Here is a 25047-nt window from a genome sequence, read left to right on the forward strand (position 1 = left end):
CCAATATCATCTACAAGGAGAGCACATGAATGGTTAGCAAGGCACCCATTTCTCAAAAATTGAAGGGCAGAGGCAGAGTCAGATTCCACAATAAGTGTTGTATACTCTTGAGCATTAGTAATTTGTAAACCACAGGCAATGCCTCACAATTCAGCGTAAATTATCGAGCAGCTTCTACGATTGCAAGAGAAACTCAAAATAAATCTCCCAAGTGATCTCTAAATAAACCACCACAAGTAGCACTATTTAGATAGTCTAAAAAGGATCCATCCACATTAAGTTTCAACACTTTTTCCGGTGGCGGAAGCCATGAATGAGACACTGCAGTTCAACATTGACAGAACTCCTTCTTTAATATTTATCAATCTTTAGAATCTCATCGGTTCGAGCTCTAATTTAGCGCACAACAATGGAAACAAGAATAAACTTTCTATCAAAGACAAATTTATTGCGGTAGAACAAAAAAAAGGCAGTAGCAACACCAAAGAGGCAAGGCTAGTGACTTGGACGCCTCATGTTGCTCTCCAACCAATGAACGACGTCTGTGTTGAAGAAGGAAGGTGCTTGGACAACAGGGATGAAGGCATTCCATATGTTCTTGGCAAAGTAACAGTCACGTAAAACATGCTCCATTGATTCTTCATGCTGAGTGCAGCGAGGGCAAGACAAGTCTTGAGTTAGGTAGCACCTTTTTCGTTCGGCATTAGTTAGAATGGCTTGGCATGCAGCGAGTCAAAGAAAAGAGCGAGTTCGTTTGGGACCCTTCTAGCTCCAAACCAAATTAAAGAGCCAATTAGGGTTGCTAGGAGTGTCTTGAATGGCTTGATAAGCTGACTTGAGGCTATACGCTCCATCAGGTGAGGGTGCACACGCAATATGATCAGCTGGCTTCCAAGGGGAATTGGGGGGATAACGCCACGATTCTTTTGACCACATCCTCCAGCAGGATCTCCTTGAGTCTCACAATGTCCCAGGATCCTGAAACGGTAAAAAAATCAGTCAAGTTTACAGAATAATCAATATCATTGCTTACCTGAGTTATGTGATGTTCAAGCTTCCCTAATCGAGGGACCCAGTTGTGCTTCCAGGAATCTATTTTAGAACCATTCCCAATGCACCAGATATGGTTAGATTCCGCAATATCCCACCTGACACAAATTCCTTTCCACAAGTTAGAGCTACTTTGTTTTCGCTCCACCTTCGGAATAATGTCATTTCCGCTTCTATACTTTGACCGAAGAACTCTAGCCCACAAGGCATTTTTATTTTCAATAAGCTCCCACCCAACTTTCGTCATAAAGGCATCGTTGAGCGTACTAGCATGGCGAATTCCCAGGCCACCCGACTTTTTTGGTTCGCAAACTTTCTTCCAGCTCACCAAATGAATTTTGCGAGTTTGATTGGTGTCTCTCCGAAGAAAATTCCTGCATTTTTTATCAATAGCATTACAAGTAACTTTAGATAAAAAAGCAATTTACATAGTATAAGATGGAATAGAAGAAAGAACATATTTCACCAGAATATTTCTTCCCGCCAAAGACAACGAGGAGGCTTTCCAAAAATTTAGTCTAGCATTCAGCTTGTCAATAATATTATTAAAAGTGTTTTTCGAAACTCTGGAGTGATGAAGAGGCACACCCAAATATTTTTCTAAATCATCTGTTCTGGAGAAATTCAAGGCTTCCAAAATGCTTGTTCTAACATTGTTCCTTATATTTCTGGATAAGAAGACTCTAATGTTATCCTAACTGACCTTCTGCCCAGAACTATCACAAAAGGCATTAAGGCAATTATTAATGACCTCGGCTTGTTCCAACCTTGCTTCCGCAAATAAAATTAAGTCATCTGCGAAGCAAAGGTGAGAAATCTTCGAAGCATCTCTTTTCAAACGAATTGGTTTTCAAAACCCATACTCCACAGCTGCATCAATAAGTTGAGATAAGCATTCAATACATAGAACAAAAATGTAGGACGAAATAAGGTCTCTCTGTCTGATACTCCCTAAACGGTGTGAATTCTTCGAATTCATCCCCATTCTAGAGAATTCTCATTTTAGCAAAAGATATACAATCATAAATGAGATTAGTTATATGGGAGAGAAAGCCAATATCCATCGGGGTGTCCTCTACAAAAGACCATTTTAATTTGTCATAGACTTTTTTGAAATCGATTTTAATAGCTATCCAACTTTTTTCATCTTTCTTGCTTCTCATCGAATGAATAACCTCCTAGGTTATAATAATATTATCCGATGAATGTCTTCCCAGAACAAAGCTACCCTGAGACATCCATTAACTGAAAATCCATCAATAGGGAGGCCAAACTGATATGTCACATCTTATAAAGTTATCGTGCACTCCCCAAATGGCATATAAAAGGTGTGGGTCTCGAAACGCCATCGCTCCATAAATACACTAATCAGTGGTTCATCAAGCTTAAACCAATAATCATTCAACCTTGCAACATGTAGTAATCCGGCACTATCTAAGTACGACTTTATATGGTCATGCAATATCATCTTCTGTTGCCTACGAATGCTCTTTACACATCGGGATAGCTGATAAAACAAGAATATACAATCGCAACTCACCAATGCATCATAACAACAAAAACATATATTAAAAGTGAAACCCACCCCTAAACCCCGCAACAACCACAATATTTCTAAGCATTTTAACGCTAAAATATTAACAAATATCTAAATTATAAACTATATAGATTACATTAAGATAACTACATATGTTACTATCATCAACTATATAGATTGTAAACAAGCTTGACAACTGACCTTTTCGTCGATAAATTCCACAATGTGAGCAATACTGTTCAATTGGTACATGTCTCCTTCGTTCCTCGCTCTGCTTAACCAAAACTATTATGGCCTCACTGTGCACTTTCCCCGTCCGCCACCTACCAAACCTTCAACCGCCGCTGTTGGCAGCTACCGTCGCCGTCCTCTGCAACCTTATTGGCCGTGGCTCCGCCGTTGACCCAGAATGTTCTTCTTCCTCTTCTGCCGTTGACCGCCTTCTTCCCTAATTCTCCTCTTCTCCAAGAGCTTTTTCACCGTCAATGGAGTATCTCTTTGTGAAACATAACTCGTGGGAAGGCATCCAGGGGTTCTCTATATTCATAACTCGTGCTAGGGTATTTGAGGTAGGTTGTTGCATGTAAATCATGTTAGGGTATCATGTGTCACGTTATGCATGTAAATCGTGCTACCCTAGGATGAATTAGGTAAAAAACATGTAACTCCTGTTACCCTGGCACGAGTTATGTTCAAGTTGAAAAGCACATTGTCCTGGCACGATTTATGTGCATTTCTTGAAGGAATTTCATGTATAAATTGTGCTAGGGTGTACTGTTTAATATATTATCTAACACACAACACCCTAACAAGATGTATATATTAATAGATTTAGGAGATTCACGTTTTAAAATTTTATTTAGAGAATCTGGTAATATTGTTCCCTTTTTATTTTATTTAAATAAAAAAACCAACAAATGTGCTTAACACTACCAAAATTATCTGCAATTAATAACATATATTTATGTAATTAAAGTTCCATTTAATTAAAATAAAATTCAAATGTTTCTAATGTCATGATATAATATGTCTACCACACAAAAGATATTTGTATGAAGATTTTAATTAAAAAAAGATATTTGTATGAAAATTTTAATTAAAAAAAAAAGATAAATTAATTGTTTGTTTGATTTAATACTTTTTTTTGCATAAAATTATGCAATAATATATACAGAAAAAGGAAGACAGATTCAAAGAAACACGTTAGAAACCAACTATCTACATTTCTGGAGTTCAAGAATTGAATGAGACTACAATTAGGCGAAGTAAATACTCATATGTAATAATGTAAATATTTCAGATGACTTGATCATGTGTAACTTTTTTGTTTTTCAATATCATATGTAATGTTTTATGCGATATGAAAAATTCAGTTAAGAGGATCTAAAGGATCTATTCCCCATTTACCAGTATGAATGTATAGTTTTACAAGTGAGAAAGATAGCTATAAAAGAAGAGCATGCTCCATTCAAGACAACTTCACATTCTCAAACAGTCTCCAAAGGACTTGTTTGTACCTTCAAAATATCACTACACTAACTACATAATGAATAAAGCTACAATGACAATTAACAGATAAACAGAAAGCCTCAAAGCTGTTCAAATGCAGCTTTTGATTTAGGACTTAAATACGGCTAGAATCTCTTCCAAATATGAATCTTCTTGTCCAATCTGATATGACTAGCATCCTTGTCCGCCAGCTTACTTGCTTGCTGAACACAAATTAAACAACATGTAATCATGTACTGATGTACATACATTATTCTTGTTCTTTTTACCTGTCATTGTCACTCTCCGCTACATCTTGGATTTATGTATCCAAAAAGTGACAATGACAGATAAAAATAATCGAAGAGAATAGTTTCCGATATTTTGAACTTAGATAATCAGTACTCGGTACCTTGCATATACAGAATACCAAAGCCATTGAGTGCTGTGACCCATGGCAACCCAGTCTCCAGGAAGTTCTGCAGCAGCTTGCTCCCCTCCTAGAGGAGCAAATTGCCCAAAGTGCTTATACCTAAAAAAAAAATCAACAAAAAAATTTGCCTTTTACTAAATGCATTAACCACTTGCTATAAACCACACTAAATTTTACATTTTCTGAAGAGGATCATATTAATGTAGTTGACATTGGCCATATGCTATATATAATATTTACCGGAAGGGAAGAAACGTATGACGTCCAGAGCCTTTAAATCGCCGAGGACCTTCCGGATGCTCTTCACATTGATGCATGCGGTTAAAGCATCTAGCTAGATATTCACCTTGTTGGGAAGCAACCTAGACAATACTAGTCAATTAGAAACTTAATCACCATTCATATTAAACAAGATTTCGGTTACTGATAAAATGATGCATACCTGTGCAGTTGCTGGCAGACTCTTCATCTGTGAATCCATATGAGAAAGGGCCATCTTAAAGCCTTCTATGTCTATTTCTTCTCTATAATTTCCTTCTGAGTCTTTCCATAGAGTACTCAAATCCAAAATGTGTTTGCTCTTCAAATACAGTTCGAACTGTGGATATCTTACAATTATGTCATCTAGCACATCCTTGAGTTCTGCAACAGTTAAGGTACCGGATTTGTCCTTATCCGCAGCCTCAAAAATGGCTGAAATATCATCCTACAAGTAGAGGTAAATGTATGTAACATATATCACTATTAACTTGGATAAGAATTTAGTATCATGTTGCATGTAATGAGCTCATTAGTTCTGTTAAAGGTGTAATACATACCATTATTTTTTGTTGATCTATTGAAGAACAATCACCGATAGCATACACAGATTCACAACCCTTCACTCGCAACCATTCATTTGTTGCTAGCACATGTCTTTTACCCTGCACATAGAGTATTCAAATTTTGTACAGGTTACAGAAGCAGAAGGAAATTGTTTCAGAAATGTGTGGAATTATGCAACACCTGACCGATTTGTTCCATAAAGTCCCTCACAACCGGACGAGTTGCAATCCCGGTGGACCAGATAACCAGTCCATGGGGTACAGAGTAGATCTCTCCAGTTGATTTTGCCTTCATTGTAATATTTTTGTCATCAACACTGATAACTCGACGTCCAGTTTGAACTTTTATACCATCTCTTCCAAACTTCTCTTCGGCAAATAGACTAATTCTTTCATCAAACCTACAAGATCAAAGAGGAACTTTTATCCAACCTGGGATTTTTTAGAGCCTGTGGTGTGGACATATAAGAAGTTAGAAAATTAGTCAAACTTGATCAATGGTTGGTCTTTTGCCATGCAATTAGCAATACCAAAGGTTCAAGACAAATGCTAGTGGTGGGAAGACCCTGCTTGAAGAATTCTAACAGGCAATATAATTCATGAATAACAGACCACAATAGGATGATCAAACAAATTTTAGATCCTAATAATGATTGTTAGTATAGCTGTTTTGTTTTGGGGATAATTTGTATTTTACAAACAATAACACAAAAATATTGCACTATTAACACTGAATTATTAAAACACTGTTCAAGTTCTTTAGTAAATAGTTGAATCTCTTACTGAAAATATCTGGTGTATCATGCATAATTTAGTAATTGCCATGTATTCTGGAAGATTATAACAGTGAAAGGAACAGTAATAGCAGACATAATGATGTTAAAGTGTTAACAATATATGGAATAGCAGAGTATCCTTTCCAAGCAACATATGCATAATAATTTTGGAAGACACCAAAGTTTAAATGTTGGTGACTCAAAGCAATAGAAATAATTCGGACTGTTAATGCTTGATACATACGTGTTCAAGATGTGATCTCCTGATTGAATCACTGTAATATTCACAAAATCTTTAACAGATGGGTATAAATTGACTAAATCTTCTTGGAAATGGTCATGAAGCTCAGCAGCAAATTCCACCCCAGTTGGACCTCCTCCAACAACAACAAAATGTAGATTTGTCCTTCGTTCTTCGTCAGATAGAGATGGAAGAACAGCCTTCTCAAAACAATCTATCACAGCCCTTCTGATCTTCTGTGCATCCTCTACCTCCTGCAAGTGAAAAATATAATACATTTTGAAAGTAAAATTGCAATGACTCCTTGATGATAAGCCTTATTCTATCCTCGCCAATGGTGCAAATATGTACTGAATGAATTGATAAACTTGCAAATATATTCAAGCCATCAAATGATTCTAAACTCTATATTAGAAACAAACAGCGAAACAAAAAGGTACCTTTAGAAAATGACAATGCTCCTTGACACCAGGGGTGTTAAAAGTATTCACTTGTGCTCCTATCGCTACAACCAAGTAGTCATATTCCAAAGAAAATTCGCCACTTCCAACTAAGTTGTTCCCAATATTGGACCTACACAATACCGTTTTGTTTGCATGATCGATCTTCAGACATTCCGCCTCCCAGAATTTAATGTCTCCTTTTCTCTGCAACAGGAAAGAAACAACAAATCTTTTCGATAAATTATCTTGTTAAATTACCTTTAGAAAGAATAAACTAAAGGGAAAATAAAATCCCCATGAATCTAGCATTCCTGTTCCTAAGGTGACCTGAAATTAAAATATGATCCATTTTTACTTTGAAAAAACATGGATTACTCTAAGTTGAGTTCTTGCTTTGCTTCCTTACCTTTTTGACCATGTTTCGAACTGGCTCTACAATGCTTCGCGCTTCAACGGTTCCGCAAGTGACACTAGGTAATAGAGGAGTGAATGCAAAATAGTTACAAGGGGAAACAACCTGAACATCATACAAGGATGCATCGAGATCCTTGAGAAAACTAGTACCACCCCATCCTGTTCCAAGAACAATCACTTTCTTTTTTGCTGGCACATCAGAATTCGTATTAGAAGCAGGAGATCCAGTAATAGATTCAGATTGTGATTCTGAGTATGACAGCAAGCCTCCACCACTGCAGTTATCATACACAGTTAAACTCAATAAGATAGACAATTCTTTAACAACCAAAGCTGCAGTAGAAGAGACAGAGACATTAATGGATATAGTCACATAGGTTATACTATTATAGATCATGACTAATCTGTTGCTTAAGAAGAATAACTGAGTGTATGGGAATATACAAGGTCAAACTACACTGAAAATCACTTCTATAAACAAGGAAACAATCACCAGGAATCACTTTGCAGCCGGTTCCTATGTCAGTCAATAATGAGATTCTCATTTACAAGAGGAGGATTGTATAGGCCTTTGCTTCGATCTAAACTATATATATCACCGAATTTAATTTTGATACACTGTCAGTGTAAAACCATTTTACATGTGCATCCAATCACATAATGACACATTAGCAAAAATAACTACCTTTTACATTGACCACATGAATGGTCATCCAAAAGAACAATTGTGATTGGTAAAATATTTTAAACGGTCAGTGCATCGAAGTTTAACTCATATATCACCAGTTTTCTATGTTTTCCCCAACAATTATAGGCTCTTCTTGATCATATATTAACTAATTGGTATACTTCCTCTGGCAATAAAAGATTGTCAAAAACTGTCATTTGTGAATATCTATAAAGCATCAATTTTTTCCCCCGAGTTCAATCCTTATATTTATAACCAACTAGAGTAACTTAATAATGAAAAGAAATAAAGAAACTTTAGTCAACATAAACTAAATCTCCTTCATTCATTGAGGCAATTCTGTGATTTCTTAGTCCTATCTAGAAGATAACTTGTAACAAAATATATGTTGATGATGAAGGATGGAAATCTTTGTCTTAAAGTTGTGTTTCTTTTTCTATTTCACGATCACGTTTTGGCATTTTGCCACATGAAAAATAATATATACATAAGTGCTAGTGTTACAATAGTAGCCTTCCCATTAGGGTGGAAACTTGCTATATAAAAACAGGCAGGGAAAGAGAAAGACCAAAGAAACAGGACCTGAGAGTGCATAAGAGAAGAATCTTGGAGCAGGAAGGATGGCGTTGGAAAGCCCTTGTGAAGAAGGAAGCAAACCTCATTTAGAACCACGAATCAATTTGATGAGATTCAGGTGAGATTCAAACGAAAAAGAGAAAATGAGTGAAGATTCAACAACCAAACACACATCCTTACCTTGTCTATCTATCTACTTTACACTTGGACTTAGTAGAGTTGCTCTCAGTTTATGACAATCTTGACACGTGGAATAAAATAATTATTGCAATTACTGACTTATCATATTGTCAGCGCTCAAAATTGAAGGAAAAGGGGGCAAGATGGTACTTCTCAATATTTTGTTGTATAAAGTGCCTTTTTAATTATGTCGGCATGTAATGTAGGCTTTTTTTTAAATAACAATTTTAAATATTTTATTTATTAATATAAGTAATTTGGATACATTTTGTATCTTATTATTTATGTTTTCAGGATAAACGAATTAATTATGAGTATCACATGTGCAGTTGATATGTAATTAATTGAGATATGTGTTTGTAAGTATAAAAATATAATTTTTTAAAATAATAAAAATGTTAATAATTTAATTTAGATCAATTTTTAAAAAAATTATATATTTTATTATTATTTAGATTGAATGAAATATTAATAAATGTTATAGTTGTATCATTAAATTTAAAAAAAAAATACAAGGATAGTTATAGAAATTGTATTTGTTTTATTGGCATCAAAATCTTGATGCATGCCACTAAATACGATTTTTCATGTTTTCTAATTTTTCATATTTTACATTCTTTTCACTACTTATATCAATTAACTCTTCCCTTTTCTGTCGTATTTAAGCAACTAATTTTCATTCTTTATAATTCATCCACATTTCTAAACTATACGCTTTTTTTAATTTATTTTTATTATTTAGTTAGATTTGAAACCAATCACTATTTCCTAAAGAGAATTTAAACAACACGTTTCCAAGTTCTTTAGAAGAGAGTGGGAGTACAAGTGAGTACGAGGATTTGAACAGTATGCTATTTTTTCTAAAAGAGCGACGTGCAGACTCTTTGTATACTAATTCAATATTTTATTTTTTAACGTGTTGTTACTTTAAATAGAATAATGGCAGTTTGAAATCTAATTTATAAGGATGAGAGAAGTAAAACTAAAGAACGAAAGATTTAAATAAGTAATGAAAGAAGTTGCCAAATCAAAAAGATTGAAATTTAAATAAAATTTTGATATATTAAAAGTTTAAATATGCGTATTTCTGGTGCCGATTATAAATTTAAAAATAAATTTAAATAAAATTTTATGTATTTTTTATTATCGAAGATAGTGAGACTCGAATCTCTAACCTCTTAATTTAGTATGAAAAAATTATGTCATTTGAATTATAATTTATTGGTTTATATACTCTTTTAAGTATTGAAAATTTAGATTATTTTAATGGTATGTTTTTTTTATAATAATACACATATCTCTTTTACACAAAGTATGTGTATTTTTTTTCAAACTCCAAATATTTCGAAACATTGAATTTTTTTTATTCTAAAATAAAAAAATTTATTTTTTCAAAATAATTAATTAAATCTTAATTTTTAGAATACGTTTTTTGGTATTTGGGTTGAGTTTGCCGGACCTCTCTCTTATTCCTTTCCTCTAGATATGATATTTTTACTTCTCTCCCGCCTCATTTTGTTCTTACCTCGAATAATTCTTTACACACCATAAATTTCAACTATCTTAAACCATCTTAGTAAAGAACTCATTCCAATTCCTATTTATGACTTACCTGTCATAAAAAGTAACTCCATATCAGCTTTTGTATCATAAACAATAAATAAGAACTCAAAAAATCTCTCTCTTCTCCGTTAGAAGGACTAACTTTAATCCCTACTATGGTCTCACTTAATTAATTAATTAAAATAATTAAAATTAATATAATTATTATTTTTTTATAATAATATTATTTAAATTTATAAATTCAAAATAATTTAATATTATAAAATATTAAAATAAATAACTTAAATTTGATTAGTATTTTAAATTTTATAAATAAAAATAAATAATCCAACTAAAAATTATTTTATAATATGTAAAAATTAAATTTATTTTTTATGTAAAATAAATTTAATTAATTATGATTTAATATAACAATATAAATAATATTTGATATTAATTTAACATAATTATTTATATTAATTATAATTTAATATAACTAATTATTAAAAAATTAATATAAATAATTAATTAAATAGATATATAAGTATTTAATATAATAAATTATTATAATTATTAATAAATTAATTATAATTTAATTATTTAATATATATATTTAATATATTTTTATTTTTTTTATTAACTTAGTATGATTTTATTGGTTGTTGTAAGTCCCTGTTTAGAGGGATTCTCAACCTTGATCTACGTGAAGAGCCTTTCTTCCCTTTTCACTCCAATGGTAATTGAGTCCCCATATATCAGAAGAGAAACTCTATTTCTTAGCATTTGAGTTGCTCTTAGACCATCTCCAGCAGAGAACTCATCCCAGTTCCTGTTTATGGCCCATCTGTCATAAAAAGTAACTCCACATGAGCTTTTGCGTCATAAACAGTAAATAGGAACTCAAAGTATCTCTCTTCTCCATTAAGAGGAACTAACTTTAATCCCTGTTGTGGTCCCACTTAATTAATTAATTAAAATACTTGAAATTAATGTAATTAATTTTTTTGAATAATATAATTTAAATTTATAAATTTAAAAATAATTTACTATTAAAAGATATTAATATTAAATAAATTCATATATAACAATAATACACAATATATAATTCGAGATTACACTAATTTATAAAATTACTTAATACAAAGAAAAACATAATTAAGTTCTATAGTTGACGACAAGCATTGTGAAATTGTCAATTTGTCATATGTGTTCAATCAAGTCCTCTTTCAATTGTCTATACTGGTGCCTATTTCGATTATGATAATATTAATTTAATTACTTATATTAATTATGATTTAAATAATTAATATAAATTATTAATTAAAATAAAATTATAATTAATTATTATAATTATTAATAAATTAAATATAATTTAATTATTTAATATAATTTTTTAAATAACTAAATTAAATACTTAAATCATATTTAATTTATAAATAATTATAATATTTAATTATATACGTAAAGTTAAATAAGTTGGTATATAATAAAATGAAGACCAACCCTTTATTCATAATAACGTTATTTGTTATTATATTATTACCATATTATTTTTTTTTTTAAATTAAGCGCCACATGTTAAAATTTTATTGATTATAATGAAAACAAAGCAAAGCCCTGTTCAAAGGGACTTGCTTGCTTTAAAATATGTGCTGGCACTCATGTTTATATTATTCCAATAGTTGGTCTTCAGCTTTTAGAATGGATAATCAGTATGTTTCTCCTTCCGAAAATGAACGCATTTCCAGATTTATTACGTATTAAGAACGGGCCAAGGCCACTGCCTCCACCATGGCTTATTTGACTTTTGTCTATCGCAAACCTTACAAAATAACCATTATCATCGTTTTTGGCAAACCTTACAAAATAACAATTATTATTGTTTCTAGGAATACATAGGAATACACACAAGTAAATGAAGAGTACACAAAAATGATATTGCACCATGATATTAAAGAAATTATATTTGTTGTCTGTTCACTATTGATAATGATATATATTTTTTTTAAATTAAAAATATAGAAATTATTCACGAGTATATATTTTTTTCTAATTAGAAGTCTAGATGAGTAATGATATCACCGTTATACATCGGTTACTTATAGCTATAGTTCGGCAGACCTCCTTGTAACCGACACATTAGTTCTACCGAGTTTATGGCAATAAATGACCTTTTATCGGTTACATCGGAGACAATCAATTGAGAAATATGGCCGTTATCATTTTCCAGCCATAAAAAAAAACAATTAAAATCGGAAAAGGTATGAAATCATTCTAAGCTGAAAAGTTCTCTTAAAAATAATTCTCGTTAACTGACTTGAGGGTCGGAGTACTTTTTACAAGTACTTCTCCCCTGTTTTATTCGCTGGCTGAGGTATATTGTGGTTCATTGATAAGATCGGCCAACCGTTTTGCGGAGACGAGTTATAGTTCGACTGCAACAAGACAAGAACAAGTAATTTGATATTCGCCGGAAAATAGGACAAACTTTATGAATTTTATAAATAATAGAATTTTTTTGAAATAGAATTTTTATTTATTTATATCTTATTATATTTTATAAACTTAAAATATTATAACTATGAACATTATAAATACAAAAAAAAATTATTTTTCTCTCTTTTTTTATGCTTTTTGTTTGTAGAAAATTTTTTTTGGTGAGACCCACACAAAAAATTTTTTTCCTTCTTATTTTTTGGCATCCAAATAAAAGAATAAAATATTTCATTCATTTTCTTTTCGTCATTTTTCTTTTCACTTATTTTTGACATAGTGTAAATTATATCTTAAATTTTTTTTGTTAGAATTTAAATTTTATGTGAGAAGAGATTGTATGTCATGGTCACGTGAACTAGCTAGACCAAAAACGGGTCTGTCTTTAGTAAGCTCAAGTCTTTTGAGCTTTTCTAATAGACACAAAATACAAATTATAAATATACCCCACATGGGGTTTAATAATAATAATTATTTTTTTATGTTTACTATAAATATTTTTTAAATTTAACTAATAAAACCCTTAATTCACCACACTCCAAATTCAACCCCACCCCAAACTCACCATACGGTACCCTAATTCCCAATTCCTTTCCCCCCTGTTTACTCACCCGTCGCCGCCACCTACTCTACTCTCCGCTGGTCTCAGCATTCACCGTTGCCCTTCAGTCGAGCCATCGCTGTTGCCGTCCAATCCATCTTCCAGCGTCGTTCGTAGGCTCTCCCTCCCCGTCTCCTCTTCTCTCTTCTCTCTTCTCTCTTCTCTCTTCTCTCGTCGAGTGGTTGTCAGCGCTGTGGTGCTCCATCCCCCCTGCATCCTCCACTTCCAGAGTAACAATGGAGCCTCAGACTCAGGTATGAAGTTACTTCATTGATTTAATTTTCTTTTTGTTCCTTTTATCTTCTTGTTGTATTCCTCCACTCCCTTGTATGAATCTGTTGTATTGCTTCCTTTCGTTGATTTCATTCAATTTTTTGTTCTATTTATTTGTTCTGATTCAGGGGTTATAGGCTATATTTGTTCTGTTTTGTGCTACAAGTATGTTGGTGTAGCTAAGATTCATGCCAATTTGGTAATCATATGTAGCAATTGTAATTTTTCATTATTGTTCTATTGGTATCTAACATAGTGAGGCATGAGGCTTCATGGATTTTACAAACAATGGTATGAGAATGGATGTGCATGCGCAAGAAGTAAATTTCTCGGTTCTTACTTTTAAGTGATGTAACAAACTCTGATGTTCTGGTTTTTAGTTAACCTGTTCTTATATTCTGTCTTTGAGTAACCAATGTTTAGTTAGTTATGCAATTTGCATTAAAAGAAGAATGCCAAACTATTTATAGATGATTCTTTTTTAATGAAATGAGTAAAAGAAAATAGTTCATCTAGATCATAATTTTTCTTATGCCAAACTATTTATAGAAGTATTGAACAAGTTATGAGTTCTAGCTATTTGATGTTGTGTTTTTTCTTTCATTACTTTTGGAGGCTACAACAGCGGAGTTGTTGAGTTTAGATTGAAAATTGCTCTACTGTTTGTTTACATTTATGGTTCTATTATAAGTTTAACAACTGACTCAAGGAAACCTTTAAATTCTTGTTGACTAGTGTTACATTATGTTTGAGAACTTGTGCGGTAGTGAAATGAAATGACTATGTCACTGTGAAATAAGGAAAATTACTTAAATTCTGATACATGATTATATATTATATTTATTAGGCACATGCATATATATGCCCTTGGCTTTTAATTTGGATTTCAGTAGTATCATTTTGCTTAAAGCTTATTATGAACTGTTGCATTTTATTGGTTGACTAAGCAAGTGCCTATAAAGTGAGTGTTTTAGATTTAAGTAATGTTAGAAAATCAGCTAATTTTTTTAAAATTATTTTAAATTTTAAAGAAACAGCTTCTTTCACAGCAGTGCAAAATTAAGCAAATTACTTATTGCAAATTAATTTTTCTACACTTTTTAGCAGTTTCTGAAGAGTATCACATCCGTTAAGATTTGAAGTTTGCCAATTAAGCAAATTAGTTATTGCAGAAGGCAACTTCTTTAGCTCATGATTGAAAGACAGGTTAAGGTACCTTAGATGTAGCAATTCAGCTGCTTTCAATGGAAGCTCTTTTATTGCGCAAGAGCTTAAGTGTTGTTTGGATTGATACCCTTTCAAGAAGGAAACTTCTTTAGCTCTTTCAATTAAGCAAATTAGTTATTGCTATCAATGCACTTTTCGTGACAGGTTAAGGTACCTTAGCTGATAAGTGTTGTTTGGATTGATACCCTTTCATGTTTGTTTTAAGATTAGCCATGAATATTTATGCTAAGGGAGGGAGATAGATAATGTACTTTAAATAGGTGGAGCTTCTAAGGTGTAATTTGGAAACTTGGTTGTGTCTATCTCTTGTTTAACTTGAAATGATCATGTAAAAATGCGTGCTGTATCGTAATCCCTCTTGTTTAGGGGTGTGCATGGGCCGGGTGAAACCGGGTTTGATGTGACCCAGACCCGGCCCGAAATATATACCGGGCCTATTTGTTAGACCCGAACCCGACCCTAAACCCGATGAAACCTATACACTTTCGGGCCACGATTATACCGGGTAAAAATCGGGTGAAAATCGGGCCGTTAACATTATATTACCTTGATACCTTCTTGTAAGTTAGCATGTAAAAATATCCAAATTTCCAAGACTCCAACCATTATTTGACATGGTAAAATTCACTTAGAAAAATATAATAAGTACTAACTCTTCTCTAAAATTAAAGTATAACTATAATCAATACTAATATTGCCTAATAACACCAAATATTTAAATCAATACAAATAACACAAGATTATGCATTAGTCTAAAGTCTTATGCATTTTAAACATAAAACATTAACTTATAGTCTTATATATAATGACTAATAACACAAAATATTAAGGTTTACAATAGTTAAATTTCACATAATAATAGCCATCACCATCACTAATAACACAAAATATTAATTGTGTATGATAACCGGGCCACCGGGCCGATTTCGGGTGACCCGAGCTATGGCCCGGACCCGACCCGAAATAATGAACGGGTCTACTTTTGAGACCCATACCCGGCCCTAGACCCAATGAAATCATATCAAATTAGCCCCTAAAGTGTTCGGGACCGGGCCGGGCCGGGCCATGCACACCCCTACTCTTGTTCACAGTATTGGTTTGGTTTCATGAACCATAAAAATGGTTCTGAAGTGGATCCAGTTTGGATTTATAAAAATCCAAACCATGCCCACCCCTATATGAATCTATATAATTGATCTTAATCACCAAAATATGAGACGAGATAGAGTTTAAGCTGCCATAATAAAATTCAAAAATTAGTATTGTGATGCTTTTTGAAAATTCAATGGTTTTTGGTTAATTTTGCTTATTTGATTATAAATTGTACCTAATTTATGCTATTTTTTGGGTAATTAACGTTAGTCACTATAAATTGCAGGAAGCATCAAATAGTCAAAGACATATAAGTGATCAAAATGTGCATAATGTTAGTGATCATGTAGATGAAGACGTAACTTCTGATGCGGTGGATATGGATCAATATCGCATAAACTCTTGGGAAGATATTGGTAAGATTGATTTTTCAAGTCTATCTATGAAAAATATTTGTCAATTGCACTTTGCTGATCTTGGCTTGGCATTCGAATTTTATAATTCATATGCCAAGAAGAGGGGCTTCAGTGTGCGAAAGAGTAGGAGTAGAATAGTTGATGGAAAAGTTAGAGAAAAAGTATATGTTTGTTCTTGTGAAGGGTATAGATTAGAAAAATGGAACCATATGAAAAATCGAGTTAGGGAGCCAAAACCAGAGACAAGATGTGGTTGTATGAGTAAACTTCATGTTTTCTTCGATGCGATAACTGAGAGTTGGGTAGTGAGATATTTTTGTGATGAACACAACCATGATCTTGTTGTTCCAAAGCTAGCAAGAATGTTAAGATCTCACAAGCAAATGACTGAGCCTGACATTAGTCAAATGAACCATATGAAAGAGGTGGGGATCAGCATACCAAACATATTTGGGTCATTAGCTAGCCAGTGTGGTGGGTACGAGAACGTTAATTTTTCAATTAAGGATATGCACAATCAAGTTGCGAAGCAAAGAAGACAATTACCTGATGATTTAACCTCTGCAATGGCTTACCTGGAAACGCTAGCAGCAAGGGATCGAAACTTGTTCTATAGTGTTGAAAAGGGCAGAGAAGGAGTGTTTCGGCAAATTTTTTAGTGTGATGGCCGGTGTCAGTTGGATTACGATCTGTTCGAGGATTTGCTAGCATTTGACGCCACATATAAGAAGAATAGATACAGATTGCCGGTGGTAATATTCTCGGGAGTTAACCACCATAATCAAACCGTTGTATTTGGTGCTGCGATAGTTTTGAATGAGAGGAAAAGCACCTATGTGTGGTTACTAAAACAGCTTCTCATAGCAATGAAAGGAAAGATACCGACTTCAGTAATTACGGATGGTCATCAATCGATGGCTATCGCTATTCAGGAAGTGTTTCCGAGTGCACATCATAGGTTATGTGCATGGCACTTGATGCGTAATGCAACAAGCAATATTCACAAACCTCAGTTTACGAAAATGTTTACAAAGTTAATGCTAGGTGATTACGAAGTTGGTGTGTTCGAACAAAAGTGGGAGGAAATGGTTGGATTCTTTGGAGTGGAAGATCGGGAATGGATAGTAGATATGTATGGGAAAAGAAACATATGGGCTACCGCTCATATCCGAGGAAAATTCTTTGTTGGGTTTAGAACGACTTCAAGGTGTGAAAGTCTACATGCTGTCCTCAAAAGATATGTTAAATCACGCCATAATTTGACAGAATTTGTTCAACACTTCCAGCGTTGTTTGAGCTACATGCGGCACAGAGAGGATTTGGCAGACTTTAAATCATCAACTGGATAACCTGTGATGCAGACACACTTTCAACAATTAGAAAGGTCAGCAGCTACCATTTATACCCGGCAAATTTTTATGTTGTTCCGTTCAATGCTCCACAAGGCCAGCACATTGAAGGTAATATATGAAAAGGAAACGAGTTCTTGCAAGATTTATCAGGTGTCAAAATTTTACAAGCCTAACATGATATGGCATGTGTCTTTTCATGGAGAGCAAGATGAATTTAAATGCTCATGCATGAGAATGGACTTCATAGGTATTCCATGCATATACTTGCTGTTTTGGATTTTCTAGACATTGCAGAGCTGCCAAAATCATTAGTGCTGCGAAGATGGACTAGAAAAGCGAAGGAAGGCATTAGTGGGTATGACGACATGGGCGGCTTGATGGAGGATTCCTTGGCTATCAGTCGGCGTGCATGTTTGGCACATTGGTGTAAACAAATTATGAATGAAGGGTGCCTAAAAGGGGATCTTTTTAATGAATCACGAGATGCATTGGTAAATATACTTTCATGTATTAGGGCTCATAGTGGGAACAATAACATGATAGAGGGGCATGCGGAATACATGTACGAAGACCTTGCAAAGAATGGAAGTACTGAGATAGAGACCACAAGGAAGCCTAAGCGTTGCAGCTACTATCGCAAGGGGGTCATAACATTGCTACGTGTTCCATGAGAAAAATGGATGAAAGGACTCCCCAATTTGATGATGACGCTGCGGAGAATATTGAGGGTGAAGACTACTCCTTCGTAGATGCTGAAAGTGATGAGTATGTTCACACTGAATGGTTTGAGGAGGAAGATGTAAGTTCAATACATTTAAGTTCAAGTATATTTTGTTACATATAATATTGTATGGCTAGCTCATAAGCCTTCCTATTTGCTGTTTTGATCCAGGAATATTTAGATTCCTCAAGGTATTATGAACAGAGTGGTGGCGAGACTGAGTCCTCAATGGATTACGATTCTGGTGGTATAAAATATTCTAAATTTTTTGTTATGCGTTCAATCATGGACTTCAATAGAATTTGTTCCTCTCGAATACTATTGTTAGCTCTTTTGATGTCCTGCAGAACAGATACATCATAGGTAATTTAAAATACAACAGCATTGAAACTTAAAAATAGGATACAGATATTTGTTGGTCTTACATACCTCTAAATCAGCCATAACTCTTCTCTCAAAGGAGTTCATCAGAACAATTGGTGGTGCACATGAGTCGGGTAAACTGAACCAATAATGATAATAATAAGATATAATTCAACCAATAGTAGTAGCAAAAATAACAATGAACGTAATGAATTGAGTGTAGTCTTTACCCATGCCTATTATTGGTTGCCATTGATTAGAGCAATTCTCCCTCTAGGTTTTTTCTTCTGAACAGACTCTTTTCTTGCAAGATCCCGTCACATACACTCCTTTAATCCATCGATATCATATCTGCGATTTTTTTTAATATCAGTAGAGATATGACATAATCAGTCCATTAATGGAAATTGATTTGATTTCTTTAGTGCAGATTCTCTTTTTTATTTATTTTTCAAAATCTTCTATAATTAAGGTAATCAATCAATAACAGAAGAATGTGAAGGCGTGATTAAAGGAGATGAGAAGTTGTAATTACCTAACAGGGCATGCACCACATCGATGATGAGTTGCTGCATCATCATCGCCATCTCCCACGCCGGTCTTCTCCATTGTTGCGGTGCTTCCCATTTTCCCTTCTGTTCTCACATCATCTATCTTGGGCATCTTCTTCCCCTTTTGCGAAGCTTCTTCTGTGGGAGTGAGAAGCTCTATTTAGCAACTAGGTTCTCTTCTTTGTGGGATCCCTGACCCCCAAAATAAAATGAAACAAGTAAATCAAACTATTTTTTTATTTTCAAAATTCAAAAATTGAATACCAGCGTTACTACTAACCCAAAAGCACCTGTAACGTAATTTTATTTATTATCAATAAATTTGCATCATTTAATCATTTGATTTTCCATATTTGCAATTATTATTATAGATTGATAATTAAGAAGATTATATCAATATTTTTAAGATTAAACGTTTTAAACAAATTATTAATAACTTTCTATTTTTAATTTTCTTTCCTAAATACAAGTACTTTTGTATTTATTTCAACAATACTTATACTTAAAACCAAGGTTTTGAAAATCGAACCGGTCATCGAACCGTTTTAACTACTGGTTCACTGGTTTATTGGTCCAATCGGTTCAACCGAGGTTCAACTGAAAAAACCGTTTTATAATAAAAAATAAATTATAAATAACCACCATAAATATTTCATTTTTTCCGGTTTTGGCATATAATCGAACTGTATTTCTCATCAGTTCGCGGTTTAACCGGTTCGACTGGCCGGTTCAACCGATTTTTAGAACATTGCTTAAAACTTCTTAATAAAATGGAAAAATAAAATATTTATACTACTGACCTAGTAGATAACTCGTGTACATTTTTATGGTGCACTGTTGAGGCGCGCGGTTTACATTTATACGTTCGAACTAACAGCTCTAAAAATTTGATAATTAAAGTTAGAAAGATCCCAAGGTAAGTCGATTGTTTGGAAATGAAAGACTAATAATAAAAGTTATATTAGGCTAAGTAATTTTAGTTAAGCCAAACCAAACCAAGGTCAAGTTTGACTTATTGAAAGCTCAAAAGTTGCCTCGAGCTCATGAGCTTAGCGGATCGAGTTGTTAACGACTTACTAGTTGTTTAGATAGTTAGATGAACTTCCAGTATTTTTTTAAAATACGAATTTTTTAAACCTTTTTTGACATTAAGCAAATAAAAAATATAGTTTTACTGGTTCACTAGTTTCATCGATGACTTACTAGTTGAACTCGTAGAACCGTTCCCACGTAAATAAAAAATATAAATTAATAAAAAAATAAAAATATAAAATTATAAAATAACATACATTCACTAATATAAAAATTCTACAAAAAAAAAATAAACACAACATAACCATCAATATCACCACGCCTAGACAGAACATCATGGTGCTATTCTTTCTTAGTTACACTATTAATCAAACTCAGCATTATTACTTCTTTTTCTCATAAACTACCAACACTATCACCATTGTCAATTCTGCCACTGCCCATCATATTCACAGTTAAAATGGCAACAAAGGAAGATCATAATGTTCCTCTACGTTGGAGTCAACACATTCACAAATAGAGAATGAAAAACAGGCCATGAAAATCCTACAGTATTCAACCCTTCTGGACTCACAAAACATTGGGTCAAGATGGCAGCAGAGGCAGAAATCTCATTGATGACACTAATTAATTTTTAAGTAGTTAGATAACCAACTAATTAATTTAATTTTATTATATCATTTATCCAAAAAATAATCTTAATAAATATTATTTATTGTATCATGCGCTTTAATAATATCTTATGTGTAATGTTGGATTTGATTTTAACTTTATATTATGTGCTTTAATTAAATGATCTCAATACTTGTAATAAGTAATCAAAACCTGTGATATTGAATCATTCTTGGTGCATAATTATTAATATACAAATTTTGTCCTCTTTCTTGATCGTTCATTCTGACTCTTTTAACAGATATCAAGGCAAATCCTCAAATGCATTAAAACTACAACAAAGTTCAAATTTTATTCATTTTATTGAAAATTATAAATTTGTAACCTGGAATTGATAAAAATAAAATAAAATAAAAATTGATTTACATAATCCTTAAAATTATTCTTATGATGATAAAATAAAAATTGGTTTACATAATCAACAAAATTATTCCTATGACCATTGCTATTTTGATGATTTTTATGATGATAATTACAAATGGAGTTAGTTCTAGTTTGCAGGTGTGCTAGCTTGGATGGAGATGCTGATAGACTTGTTTAGTTTACTGTACATCCGAGAGCAACTAAGCAGTGGAGCAATTGATCTTGTTGATGGGGATACTTTCTCTGATTGCCTTGTTTATTCGAGAGCAACTAAGCAAAATTAATGAGAAAGAAGGCACAAAGAACAACCACCAAGCCTGTCTTGATTTAGTGCAGACCGCTTATGCAAATGGAGCATCTACTAATGACCACCAGCCTGTCTTGGTATAGTACAGTGCTGTCACATACCTACCTATATACCTCAGTTCCTATATTAATACTAATTTTAGTCTTTTATGTTGGCGTTTTCTCAAAGGTGTTACTGCTGTAATTTTATTTTATTTTCTCTCTTACATTATTTCATATTGCAAATATTTGATCCAAGTCATTGGGCACATGTTACCTCTCATATTAGAATTTGAATCCAAATTTTGTAAAGGAAGAAAAAAACTAATTTGAATCCAAGTCATTTTTCGAAATCTATTTATAATATATTCTCTAAAATATTTTTAATATAACATTTATTAAAATCTATTTATAATATAAGTAATCTACCTCTCCGCGCATTGCGCGGGTCTCACTCTAGTTATAATATATAAAAAGAGATGCAAATAGTGTTTACAGTGAGTAAAAAATACGTTTAAACAGTTGGTTGATGCATTGGTAATATATTCCTATTTTTAATTGCTTATCTTCTTTGATGGTTTGAGGTGGAAACTTTCAGCTTTTCTTGATCCTCAAAGATTTTAGTATTACTATTCAACTGTTCACTTATCATAAAATGGGATAAACATAGTTGTTGCTACACTATCGACTAATTTTTGTTATTCTTCTAACAAAACATGCAATTCTTAATCAACAATGCACAAGAGAATAGAGAAAAAAAAATCTTAGACCATAGGTTTAACCGTTTAAGGGTGCAAAACAACTAATCTCATTCCTCCAATATATAAACTCCAAGCAAGGTAATTCAACAATATTTATAGCATGTGATACATGTAAAGAAAATTTTTAAAATCTCCAAAAACAAAATTATATGCATGCAAAAGAGATTAGAGTGGCTATTAATGAATTAAACCCCAATTATAACGAGCTGCTGTCAACTAATGGAGAAGGTTAGTGAATGCAATTGGACAGACTATGACATTCTTCAAGATTGTCTTCATCATCATCTTAATTCATTCCCTTTTCATTCTTTAACCATTTAAATATTCTGAATTCCCTATACTTTTCATTTCATTAGTGTTGTACTGTTTCATTTGTCAAACTTTGCCACTCTTATTTAACTACAAGTATAACCTTCTAGACCATGAACATGAAAGTCTCAATCTTGAAAAGTGAAAGGTTTTGAATTAGTCCAATTTGTTCATAGCCACCAATCAATATCCCATTAATTAAAGCAAAACTATATTTATCTGCTAAACTTTAGTTCATGTGCCTGAAATTTATTATCAGATGGTTTGGAAGAATTTTAGAGTGTAACATATACATGAACCAAAATTCAAAAGGTAAATATGATAATGATCAATAAGAAGGACTATAATCAATATAATAAATCAATATTATGATGGCAATGAAGATGGACTTCCAGTATTCTTCTGGTGCTTCCTTGCAAACTGAAACTGCCGAACCCACGGCAGACGTACGAATTGGCTCTTGACTCGTGGCTCTGTATGTCATTGAGTTGCTTACCTTGTGATTGGACCAAAACAGTCATGTCCAAGAACACTTGATGAAGCTCATTGAGGCTGCTCTCTATATCAATCAGTGTGTCATGGCACCCTTGAATCTCTTGGATTGTGTCCATTATTGTCCCTGGTTGCTTAGTTGCTTTCTGCAAGAAAGTTTCAACCACCACATACAAATTTTCATATTGAGGTAATCAAAGTTATTCCAACATTATAAAGTATATATTCCTTTTCAGGTAATATGCAAATTTTCATGAAATGATTTTTTTTCAAAAAGAAAAAAGAAAAATCGTTAGTTCAGCCATCCGTACCACTTTAGTCATGAGGTTTCCTAACCACTTATGTCCTCAAGAACCTTCCTCTGTTGCAGTTATTATCATTGTCATGTTTCTCAGAATTCCTCTGAGTATTACAATGATTGAATATTATTGATGCACCATAAGTAAAATCGTAACTGCAGAAGTTATCTCTTGTTGGAAAAGCTATATGAATGATGCAAGACATTAATAACAATGAAGAATAACAAAATGTAAAACAGAATGAAGAAAGAAAAACTAGAGACTCAGCAAAATAGAGTAATGTTGTGTGAGACAGAACCAGTTACCAAACGTGAACTTTACCTATGTTGTGAGACAGAAACAGAAAATCCAAATTTGATTAACTTAAAAGTTAAAATCATGATTTACACATAATGTTCTTACATCCTTCACTATAATCTTGTCTGGAAGTCCAATTCTTGGTAATAACCATTCCAACACATACAATGAGGAGTTTTCATAATTGCTTGTAACAGGTTGATCATCTGAAAAGCAAGAATATGCTGAAGTCATAATATGCAGCATTAGAAGCATTTTTTTAAACTTCAGTCATCAGTTCCCATAATGCAAAAAGTATCTTGCAAAATCAACCAATCATTCAAATTTGCAGGTCAAGTGCAAAATTTCAAGACAAAGCAGTTCAATATCCGTTAAAATCACTGCAATAGATCAACTTTAACCATGCATTCCAATTCCATAATGCAAAAACCATTAAAATACTCCAAGAGACAAAAAAAGACGTCAAAAAATTTGCACACCCAATTCACAGCGAAGAACCAAACCTGAGAACACTGAGAAAGGAGCTTCCGCCATGCTGTCTTAGGTCCTGATTTCGATTTCACTGACGACTTCTTCATTCGGCCCGCAGCAGCAGCAGCCGCCGCCAAAGCCGCCGCAGCACTTGATTTTTCTCCATCCACCGCATCCTCACCTAAAATTAACAAAATTCAACACAAAACTGACTCCAAATTCTACCAAAGATTCATTATCTAATACTCACTTGCATGCAAAAGAACCATTCACTTCCCACGAAAGAAACCAAAAAGGTTGCAACTTTCTAACCTATGGACTGAGGGGTCACTAAATCATCCCCTTCTGTCGCCGGCACAGAAGGAGGCATGGCCTTCAACGACAAAGTTTCTGGCAAAACATAATCACAAGAATTTGGATGAAATCGAGAAATCGAGAAATCGAGTAGCTTCATGGAGGCACCTGGTGCGGAAGAGGGAAGAGGAAGAAGCGGGTGTCTTCTATGACGGTGGTCTTCCATGACTGTGATGATAGGTTTTTTTGGGAAGTTCTTTCAGGAGCTGAAACGAGGGTTAGCAAATTTAGATTTTATTGTTGGGGCAAAGTTAAAATATTAAAACTTGTTGTCTTTTAGTATAAATTTTAATAAGTTATTTGTAAATTTTAATAAATTATTTATAGATTAAATATAAACCATTAGATTTATTATCAATCTAATCTAATGCTTCAGATTGTATGGTGCATTAGATAAGCTCAAAAGAGTTGAGCTGATTTTAGACAGACCC

At 33.1% G+C, this 25047-nt stretch overlaps 3 protein-coding genes across 3 annotated transcripts; 1 reads left to right on the forward strand and 2 right to left on the reverse strand.

Annotated features, from left to right (window-relative positions):
* Nucleotides 1–3960: 3960 nt before the first annotated feature.
* On the reverse strand, nt 3961–8716 carry LOC107613462 (external alternative NAD(P)H-ubiquinone oxidoreductase B1, mitochondrial). Its single transcript, XM_016315466.3, has 10 exons — nt 8477–8716; nt 7199–7481; nt 6790–6996; nt 6353–6603; nt 5514–5733; nt 5327–5431; nt 4951–5214; nt 4749–4870; nt 4488–4607; nt 3961–4299 (listed from the first exon to the last, which is right to left on the reverse strand). The coding sequence occupies exons 1-10, from the start codon at nt 8554–8556 to the stop codon at nt 4212–4214; spliced, it is 1740 nt and encodes a 579-aa protein (XP_016170952.1). The 5' UTR covers nt 8557–8716; the 3' UTR covers nt 3961–4211.
* Nucleotides 8717–13522: 4806 nt separating this feature from the next.
* Nucleotides 13523–17643, forward strand: LOC110265226 (protein FAR1-RELATED SEQUENCE 5-like). Its single transcript, XM_088495324.1, has 3 exons — nt 13523–13540; nt 16165–16911; nt 16972–17643. Exons 1-3 carry the CDS (start codon nt 13523–13525, stop codon nt 17641–17643), a joined length of 1437 nt encoding a protein of 478 aa, XP_088351450.1.
* Nucleotides 17644–23904: 6261 nt separating this feature from the next.
* On the reverse strand, nt 23905–24782 carry LOC107611893 (uncharacterized). The gene is made up of 3 exons (XM_016313768.3): nt 24575–24782; nt 24295–24443; nt 23905–23997 (listed from the first exon to the last, which is right to left on the reverse strand). Exons 1-3 carry the CDS (start codon nt 24780–24782, stop codon nt 23905–23907), a joined length of 450 nt encoding a protein of 149 aa, XP_016169254.1.
* Nucleotides 24783–25047: the final 265 nt, after the last annotated feature.

This window comes from Arachis ipaensis, chromosome B8 (genome assembly GCF_059453495.1).
Source record: "Arachis ipaensis isolate K30076 ecotype BB chromosome B8, ASM5945349v1, whole genome shotgun sequence".
NCBI classification, from domain to species: domain Eukaryota; kingdom Viridiplantae; phylum Streptophyta; class Magnoliopsida; order Fabales; family Fabaceae; genus Arachis; species Arachis ipaensis.

Bases quoted from the DNA above. Each gene is read 5' to 3' on its own strand.
- LOC107613462 (XM_016315466.3), bottom strand. From the start codon at position 8,556: ATGAGGTTTGCTTCCTTCTTCACAAGGGCTTTCCAACGCCATCCTTCC. The intron at 6,997-7,198 runs GTAAGGAAGCAA...TTCCTGTTGCAG, and splicing joins TTCGAAACATGGTCAAAAAG to AGAAAAGGAGACATTAAATT. The intron at 4,871-4,950 runs GTATGCATCATT...AGTATTGTCTAG, and splicing joins GTCTGCCAGCAACTGCACAG to GTTGCTTCCCAACAAGGTGA.
- LOC110265226 (XM_088495324.1), top strand. The intron at 16,912-16,971 runs GTTGAAAAGGGC...GGCCGGTGTCAG, and splicing joins ATCGAAACTTGTTCTATAGT to TTGGATTACGATCTGTTCGA.
- LOC107611893 (XM_016313768.3), bottom strand. From the start codon at position 24,782: ATGGAAGACCACCGTCATAGAAGACACCCGCTTCTTCCTCTTCCCTCT. The intron at 24,444-24,574 runs GTTAGAAAGTTG...TGTTAATTTTAG, and splicing joins AGTGACCCCTCAGTCCATAG to GTGAGGATGCGGTGGATGGA. The intron at 23,998-24,294 runs GTTTGGTTCTTC...CTTGCTTTTCAG, and splicing joins TCCTTTCTCAGTGTTCTCAG to ATGATCAACCTGTTACAAGC.